The sequence below is a fragment of the Glossina fuscipes genome, unplaced genomic scaffold (assembly GCF_014805625.2).
Source record: "Glossina fuscipes isolate IAEA_lab_2018 unplaced genomic scaffold, Yale_Gfus_2 2, whole genome shotgun sequence".
Classification (NCBI taxonomy): domain Eukaryota; kingdom Metazoa; phylum Arthropoda; class Insecta; order Diptera; family Glossinidae; genus Glossina; species Glossina fuscipes.
In genome coordinates, this window is record NW_023998416.1 from 9,352,298 (window position 1) to 9,361,853 (window position 9,556).

At 36.0% G+C, this 9,556-nt stretch overlaps 2 protein-coding genes across 2 annotated transcripts; one reads left to right on the forward strand and one right to left on the reverse strand.

Moving 5' to 3' along the window:
• Positions 1-4,462: 4,462 nt before the first annotated feature.
• Positions 4,463-6,627, forward strand: LOC119633231. Its single transcript, XM_038026663.1, has 3 exons — positions 4,463-5,551; positions 5,770-6,134; positions 6,200-6,627. Exons 1-3 carry the CDS (start codon positions 4,900-4,902, stop codon positions 6,371-6,373), a joined length of 1,191 nt encoding a protein of 396 aa, XP_037882591.1. The 5' UTR covers positions 4,463-4,899; the 3' UTR covers positions 6,374-6,627.
• Positions 6,628-7,283: 656 nt separating this feature from the next.
• Positions 7,284-9,291, reverse strand: LOC119633429 (myeloid differentiation primary response protein MyD88). The gene is made up of 2 exons (XM_038026982.1): positions 8,907-9,291; positions 7,284-8,845 (listed from the first exon to the last, which is right to left on the reverse strand). The coding sequence occupies exon 2, from the start codon at positions 8,742-8,744 to the stop codon at positions 7,389-7,391; it is 1,356 nt and encodes a 451-aa protein (XP_037882910.1). The 5' UTR covers positions 8,745-8,845; positions 8,907-9,291; the 3' UTR covers positions 7,284-7,388.
• Positions 9,292-9,556: the final 265 nt, after the last annotated feature.

The following is a 9,556-nucleotide window of genomic DNA, read 5'->3' on the forward strand; positions in this document are numbered from 1 at the left end:
CATCATGAATGCATTTGTATCGAGCGTTAGCGACAGCGATAATGATGGAATACACTAAACCAGCACATTGTATAGCTTGTATTGCATTACTGCAGCAAAGTCATATGATTTAAAAGACTGAACATATTATTAATCTTTACTTACATAGATATTTATTATTAAACGTAATGTTAATAAAGAAGAATTTTTTTTTTTGTTTTTTTTTTTTTTTTTTTTTTAACAAAACAATTTTAATCGCTCTTTGTAAGCTAACAATAATTAATAATACAGTATTTGTAACTAATTACAGGAGCAATTAACAACGTACTATTTTAAGATCATATGGTGTTTGAAATATTAAACACATGATTTCGTTCGGTTTTTTGTAAACATAATTGTTTTGCTTGGTAATACAACTGTATGCAGCAAATGAAAAGTTTCCCATTCATGTCATTTGCATTGCTGCCATATAATGCAATACAAACTATATATGCCGCACTATACCCAAACACTTACAAAACGAACATATTTTGCCATTTGGTTGAATGACGCACAATGCAAATACGTATATTCTATTCAGTGCTTTAGAAAATGCGATTCGTAATATTTCAATATTTTGTTTGCCCTTTTTGGAAGTCATACGAAAGGATAGCGAAGAGTTTGAGACAATTTTGTAATGTAGTTTAATGAGTGTGAAAAGATCGTTTAACTCTTCCTATAGAAAATAGGCATTTGCATGCCAACAAAATGTGACCACGTACAATGGTGTAGTGTATTGAATGGTCGGCGTTTCTCTGCATGCTTTCCATTTCTAAATGTGTTTGATAACGACCAGATGTTTGAATTGTAATTTTTCTCATCATAACCTTTAGCGCAAATTTGAAAATCAGCCGATCCAATGCGTGCACATAGAGTTTGTCCGCCTCTTTATCCGTCGTCTATCGCTATGATGTCTAGTTTCGACGAAATCTCAAATAGAAGCTCCATTACTCAAAAGCATCCCCAATTCTGGTCTTGAACAGTCATCGCAGGTTGTGCAATGATGGTTACAAGAAAACGTTGCATCGGACTTTTATTATTTATTATTAATTACGTGGGCAAGACGTAGCGCGGCCTACAAGATCGATTGTACACGCCCATGCTCCTTGCCATCCATATTTAGAACGGTTATGGATCCCTTCTTCGGATCACAGTACCATACAGTGTCCGGCGTAGTAATATGCTCGGCAAAACCCTGATGTTTGATTCTGCAGATGGCCTCACTTTCGCATAGAATATGATGGGACGTTTCACTCGTCCCTTGACAGAATCTGCATGGAACGGTATCAAACATAACCATTTTTTTCAGGTGGTACCTGAGGGAATTATGATAAATGTAGGTCGCTTCTCCTTCTCCTTCCAGTAGCTTGTGTACCCTACCGGAAGATTTTATGAATCTTTTTGCCTGCCGTTATCCTGCACATTATTTCCATCGGCAATCCGCTTTATTCCGTGCCCATTACTATACCGACCTGTTAATATGACTTTTTGGTATGCCATAGAATGGTTCTGGGCCTACCATTGTGTCTTGGGCTCCCCTATTAGCTAGACAGTCAGCCCTCTCGTTGTGCTCAACACCCGAATGACGAAGCACACAAGTGTACATATTTGCGCCTGCCTAGCTCATTCAGTGTTTGAAGGCACTCCAACACCAGCCTGGACGTTATCATTCGCCCCCTTGGGATATTAAGGCGGCTTGGGTGTCGAAGTGTATTGAGGTTGCAAAATTTTAAGCTTTATATTTCGTCTAATCTCCTTTAATTATTAGCAATGATATTCACGTTTCAAGATAAAGTTCCTTAGGAGAATGAAAAATCGATTGTTCCTTACATATCGAAAATCCATAATGACATACGGGCATACATTCCGCAAGATATGTGACGCAAGTAAACGCAACCCATTAGATCAAATCTTGTGGAACAATTTAAAAATAAATGTACACTCGCGCGCACACAAAGTGAAATGTTTTGCACATCATGGATGAAGGCGTCTTGGAATTTTCTGCATCATTTTCGGGGGGTTTCCATTATTATTTGGGCCATCAGTTTGGGGGAAAATAGCAAAGCACACGAAACTTTAAGTTAATTACTTCACCTATCTGAAATTTTACCTATAAAAGAATAATTATTATCTTATCAAATCAAATATAAAGTTATCAGAAAAGTTAGTGGTGACTTTTAATGGATAGATATTCTTAGTAACAGTCGCATTTCTTCAACTATTACTAATTGATTAGTAATCTCTCACACTCTTTACGTAAGCAATCCAGTTACCAAACACGAACTATAGATGATTGTCATCCTTATAATAATTTCAGATTTGCATATCGCCTAAGCTCTAATAGTGCTGTTTTGATTCTGAAGTAATAGTCACAGATAGGTCCCAATATTTTCTATTAGTCACACCTCGTTATTCGTTTACCTGAAGTTATATGAGCTTTTCCTAGCTATTACCATAAAAATTATTTTAATTGAGTTTGCCATAACCTCATTTGTATTTTAATAACCTAAGCCGAATCTAGTCTGTTGGGACCTAAACCTAAACCTTCACTCTGCGCTCGCACCTCCTTCGTTTTGTAATACGATTAAGTTATTCTCCCATATTAATTTTATGGGGATTAGTATACAATATACTGATCTTCAAAGAGTTACCACACAAATAATTATGACCACATTTTCATCGACCGAGCACTTCGTTCGTGGAATACCGCCCAGGCTAGCTTTGCTGCTTTACGGGCCTGTTCAGTGCTCTTGTGTCGGTTCGTCCGAAGCTACTAATCAGTCGCAAGAAGTACATAATTCTTGTAGAAAAACTTAAAAACGCGACGAAGAAGTCGCAAAATGTACACAAAACACACTTTTGCAATTTGCGATGTGAGACAAATTTTTTTCAGCATGTGGATTGGACCGCTGGCTTATTTCTGGAATACAAAAGCGAGATAGTTGCACAGCGAGATGAAATTGGTTAAATGACTTCGTGAATAAGAATTATTGCCCCTTTGGGGTAAGCGAGAGAGACATTTGATGTTCCTCAAGAAATTTCAATTGCGGCTTGTGGGCAGAAAACGACATTTGCGAACACGAAAATGGCATTGCACTCGCTGTCTATATAGAACGCTAGGGAAATAGGCAAAAATAAGATAACTTTGACTTGGACGATGTGTGGCTTTCACAAAATGGTGCAATGTGCTATACATATTGCCAAAAATGTTTGATCATCGTGTAATATCCAAAAATGCCTATATGAACTTCCTACAAAGATCATGCAATATAACTCTGTTGGGCTCCATACTTTGAGATTATGTTGTAACATTGGCTTACTTCAATAAACCACGCGCTCTTAATGACCATGTTCACCAAGATTATTTGTAGTATTGATGAAATAACAGTAGAGTTATGTGGAAAATTGCAAAAACTGGTATTCCAGGATTGATTTTATATAGACACCCGGTACGAAATCATTTTCAAATAAAAATCGCATAAACCAATGTCTAAAATAGGAGGAAACTCATTTTGGTATCGGTCTAAGAAAAACGTCCAGTTCCAACAATAACGTTTACATTAACTTATCGAAAATCCCCTACTCATTTCGCAAAAAAATCCCATTTTAAAAATGTTGTAAAAAACTGGAACAAGAAAGACGAAAATTGCTCCGCTTAAGGTTTTAATATGTATCTAAAATGGTAACAAATTTTTTTGCCATTTTCTAATATTCTTCATCATTCTTCTTTTCCAAATATTTTATCCTAGAGCCTACTGCCTTTACAGTATCTGCCAAAGACAGGATAGGATATTTCACTGTTCACATTTACAAGATGGCAGTTTTTCTAAAAATACGCACAACATTTTCGACATCTGTTAAAGCATTACAGACATTAGAAGTGCATAGAATGTACGGTTATAACTTCCCAGCAGGAATTCATTTGACGCAGATGGTCTTTTCGGAGCGCTCGAAATTTCAAACTAGTCTTTGGATATAGGACATAGGAAGCTCAAAGCATCTGTTGACTTAACAAAAAAAATTGATTTTCGGAAAAATTTGCAATGACTTCCTGTGTGTAAAGTAGGCATCCTTTGCAGCACGCCTTTGGTTATGTTAGAATAGGATGGAGAAATTAATACTTCCAAACCCCGAGCTTGTTTTTTTATATAAAAACTAAAATTTCTTGAAATCATATATGTATATATTCTTTTTATTATGATTGTAGCGCAACCTAAACAGCCAATAAGTTTTGGAGACGAGCCGGACCTGTACAAAAAGGCACAGGGCCGGAATAGTCCGATTTTGAATAACGGCAACACAACTGCCAATTCTATTGCTGATACTTCTGTTACAACCATCAACCCAGCATCCGGCAAAATTAATCTAGAGAATTCATCGAATGATTGCGAAAGTGGTTATGTGCCCACCGTTGGCCGCTGGGGAGCCGAATGGCCAAGTTGACTCGCCGAGGCGTCAGTACAACAGAGTGCTTCTCCCGAATTGTTGGCAAGATCAGTCAGAGCTAAATTGACTGCTGATGCCGACAAAGAGAAAACCTCTAAATGCTTTGCGGCTGCACAGACATGCAGCAGTAACAAAAATGTACATCTTGCTCTTAACCCAGCAAATGTTGACACAAACGAAAGGGATGATGTTTTCAGATACACTCATACAAAGCAAAGGACAGTCAGTGAAAGTGCAACGACTTCAACCGCAAGTGATGCGGTTGTCAAAGAGTCTAAAGTTTCGTCAACTACCGAAGCAAATCTGACATCTAATCTACCATCGGTGCAAGGCCTTAGCATCGGGAAAGTATTGGAAAAGCAGCATCTCTTGTGGTGGTCTGAAAAATTAAAAGTAACTCAGCTTGAATGTGTGCCTTCCTGTGAAAAACTTTTTATGGAAACCATTTGGCAAAATTCACAATTATGGGACAGCGATGATGGATATAATTTGTCCGCGTTTAATCAAACCAATGGTATTTGGCCCATTGGCCATCCATTACCACTACCAGATTGGATATCTCATAACGATATTGAAAAGCAAAAAGGAATTCTGTATTTCGATTCTGTTTGGCAGTATGAAGATTTGAGTGCGATAATTGAAACAAAACTTCAACGCATGTTGGAAGAGACTCACTATGACACTATTCATTTATTTGTTGATTTTTATCAAGCTTTCAAACGTACTCGCCGATCAGATTTGAGATCGTTTTATCAATTCTATGATATACCAATCAATCGTCGCCATCACATGTGTGTCTCCTTAGCTATGGAAATAATGGCATGTCTTGTCGAATTGACTCCTTTTCTTCTACATTATCTTTATATAGTTTCGTGTGAAGAGCAGGTAGCATCTTTAAGTGATTACATTGAGTCTGCGGAAGAACTAGGCGGCCTCAATTCACCCCATGCTAATGTCGAGAAGGAACATGCCATGGTTGCCATGAAAGTGTGCATCGCAGGCCGTCGAGGTGTGCTGATTTTGGATCCCGGCTATCATGTAGGTCGCGCCGTAACGATAATGCAAGACCAAATGTATCCTCACACAGGTAAATAGTGTTTATGTAAAATTGACTATGCCGTGATTTTTATTTATAATCGCATTGCGAAACTAAAATATAGAAATATCAGAAGCTCAAAAAGTTCACCACTATTAAGTATGTTAGCAATCAATCTTTTATTTTTAATTGCCACCGTCATGTTTATTTTGTGCAATTGAAATGTTGGACAGTTACATGGAATCTATTTGCTTTGTTTTCTACTCAAGGTTGGTTTACGCAATCAAAGGAGCAGCACTTGCAACGTGACTACTGTTACAAATATAATATACAGAATAATAAATATATCGAATGGATGGAGAGGGAGACGCGTGGCGATCAAGCTACATATAAAACTTCGCTCGTATATATAGACCAACCATATGTGACTGCGATTGACGTAACTGTGCGACGTAATTTAGTTTATAACTTCAGATCAATGTTATCGCGCGACGCAAAGGGACGTGTGTTTGCAGGCATTTACCTTCCCATTTCCCCCGATTGTAATGATGCACATTTCACGATATTTTACGAAGGCACAGACCAACGTATTAAAGCTAAATTTCCATTTTACATATTCAAAAATAATTCTAAGGTAAATACCTCTTAATCAAGGTTACATACTCTCGAATTATTTAAAACTTATTTTAAATATTACAGATTCCCGATCAAATCCAAAATCATTTGGAGAAGTTAGCACCTCAACTAAATATGAAACAACGGGACCTTGCAAAACTTCTACTGTCCCTAGCCGAGGTAGTGATGGATAGAGACTTCATAAAACAAGTCCTCGCTATCAATGATGATATTGGCAACATGACAACGGAAAATTGACAATCGCGGAAGCGCGTAAACACCATTCAAAAGCAACTTACTAAACGCAGCGAAAGTCTGGATACATTATTAGAGAAGCACGACACAACATAAATGCGAAAAAAATTTCTTTAAAAATGCTTTTTTCTGCTTACTTAATATTTTATATTTATAGTCTAACACAAAGAGAACAACATACATATGCATTCTTGATCGTATGTATGTACACGCATACACGCATTCATACGCATATATGAATATAAAGCTATACGTGTGTTTGCGTTTAACAATTTGCAATATTTTCAATGTATCATTTTTACTTTCTTGTTAAATCTAAAGAAATTATTTCTCAAATGTGAGTTACTGAAAAAAAATTTGCTTTAGTTTTCGACTTTGTCTTTAGTATCTAGAAATTCTTAGTTTTTGAAAATCAATAAAATGAATCTAAACTTTATACGGCATTTTGCTCTACTATGGAACACTTGTGCTAAAAAGAAAAATAATTTTTAACTTTTAAGATTTTGAAAGTAACGCGCCCAACACATTTCACACCTTCCCGACACGTGAATAAAAGAATAAAAGAAGCGCCATAGTGCATAAAAAAGTTGTTTACATTATTAGGTGTACTCTGCCTTTTGTTTAAATGACTGTTATTAACTAGACTAGAAAGTTGAAATTCGGGTCATGATTAATTTGACCCAGCTATAGAAAGCAGCGTATATCTTCAAAGCAGCCGAAAAACTTCAATTCAGAAAAGACTGAGGTACACAACTATTAAAAAATCTTTTTGAAGTCAACCATATCTTTGGTGCCATATCAAACCTTCGAATGCTAGAAGAGAAACTTTTGATTAAAAGTATTTTTATGCCATGCAATAAACTCATCCCAAGTAATCAACTTTTTTTATTCTAAACGAATTGATTTTACTTAAAATAATAAAATATTGCATTATATTTTGAAGCGAAGTAAATCATATATATTATAGATATCGTGTATACATAAAGTAACATAGTTGCCAAAATATTCAACGAATAAATTACGCTGTTTCCTTTAGTTTGGCAGTACTGTGACTAAAAACTTTTTCAAAGAGATTATTCGCCCACTTTTTTCTCCGTTTTTTACCGCTAGTACTAGACCTGGCTGGAAAGTCTAACATATTGGATGCATTCTCGATTTTGCGGCTGATGGGCCATTCCCCAATGGAATCATTGTTTTCACTTGCATTATCCATAAGAATATTGCTATTTATATTTTTCCCTTTCGATATATTTTCGTTCCCTTCAGCCTTAACATTTTGCATATGTGTCTTAACAGCAGCAACTGTAGGCGAGGAATGAGTTTCTGTGGTTTCAGATTGTTTTTTAGGAATGTTTGCCGTAATAGAAGAAATTCCACGCGACGACAAGTCAACATTGCTAATGGAGGTTGCCAGCGAAGACCAGAAGTCGAACAAACTGTTCGTGACACCATAACGCATGTGGGTATAAACCTTCAAAAGTGGTGTAACGACACCGTCTTCATATATTAATGGTATTATTTTCCTGCTTTTATTTTGTATCTGAAGTGCTTGCGTATAATTAACTAAAAATGTATTTTCGGGACTCTTAAGAAATTCTCTTGTCAAAACCACAATTAAATGTTTGCATCGATCTTGGATTAACTCCATTAATGCTACATGTTCAAACGAAAGCCCCGTCAACAAATCGCGATGTTTGATACAAAGCTTTAGATGGTACTCAGAATTATTTTCCAACTTATCGATCATTTCTATAGCATAATTTATATCCTTTTCAGCAAACAGAACGAAAGCATCATAAGTTTGCGGTGGCAAATTATTTTGTGCGCGAACCACGTCATCTTTAGTTAAAATTTTTGAATTTGAAAAAAAATCTAATTGGTTATTAAGATCGACAGATGTATTTTTTTTCGTTCCATCCGAGTTGTCCTCACTTAGAACTTCAGATCTTTGTTGTTGATAGGTCTGACTATCCTCAACTAAATTTTCATATATGTCAAAATAAATATCCCAGCGATCAATTTTGCCAAGATAGTTCCCTAAATAAGCGAATGTAGCTGTTTTCGGATTATTACTACACCATAATTGCAGCACCCTTGCTGTGGGGTCACTTGAGCTTAAAATATTTTCTTCACAGTAATTCTTTTGCAAGGCTAACACAGCCAATCCCCTCCAATCGCGCTTATATCCTGCTTCAGACCGAATTATTTTTTTCATGTTTAATGAATTTGAAATTCTCTGCTTTGTATTCTTGCTGAGAGCAGTAAGTGGTATATCTTGAAAAGCTCTCATTTCACTTTCTACCACTGATTTTAAACCGTTAGTAGGTCCACTGCTACAGTTAACGTCCATGTTATCGCGATGACTTCTTACCATTTCATTAATGTGAAAGTGACTGGAGCCAAACGTCAATTCTTAGCTTCGACTGTATAACTATTCTATCCCACAGATTTCTCTAGGTTAATGTACTGTCAATGCTTAATAATATATTAGTGATTATTACTATTTTGTATTGTATTGTTAAATGAATAGTGCTACCTTTTTCTCGATACTATGTTTCTCCCCTGTCACTTGTTGATTTTGTACATGTAGGCATTAACAAAAAATTTCCTGGCAATGTAAAGTGGCTTGATTGAATTTTAAATCAATGCTGCAACTTTTACTATAATTTTGAAAACTAAATGTTTTTCATTTGATGACCACTTTGACCACCAATTAAACGAAAATCGACATATAAACCACAGATATTACAAATTCCACTTCGTGACCCAACGAACAATTGATAGTATATGTTTCTGACGAAATGAGGATTAATTATGTTTTTCGGATAAATAAATCCCAAGTAATAAACACAATGAGTAGTCAAGTTACCATATTATTTAATAAGCAAAATAAGGAAATTGATCTAACTGTAAACAACTAACATATGGTTGAAAATGTAAAAATAAAGAAATCTAAAGAAATGTAAATAGCAAACAAATATATGTTGTAGACAATTAGTATGCCAGGGACAATGGTGTACAAAAATGATCGAAAACCACAATATGATTCCTTATTCTGCTGATTCCCCTATCTGGCGTATCTGTTTCCTTTGTCTTTCTGCTCGGAGTGCAGTTTGAGCCCCCCATGGGGGCTGACAGAACTAGGTGTTTCGAGTTGAGATTCCAACTTTGCCGACTTTTTACTAT

Bases quoted from the DNA above. Each gene is read 5' to 3' on its own strand.
- LOC119633231 (XM_038026663.1), top strand. From the start codon at position 4,900: ATGGAAACCATTTGGCAAAATTCACAATTATGGGACAGCGATGATGGA. The intron at 5,552-5,769 runs GTAAATAGTGTT...TTTCTACTCAAG, and splicing joins CCAAATGTATCCTCACACAG to GTTGGTTTACGCAATCAAAG. The intron at 6,135-6,199 runs GTAAATACCTCT...TAAATATTACAG, and splicing joins TATTCAAAAATAATTCTAAG to ATTCCCGATCAAATCCAAAA.
- LOC119633429 (XM_038026982.1), bottom strand. From the start codon at position 8,744: ATGGTAAGAAGTCATCGCGATAACATGGACGTTAACTGTAGCAGTGGA.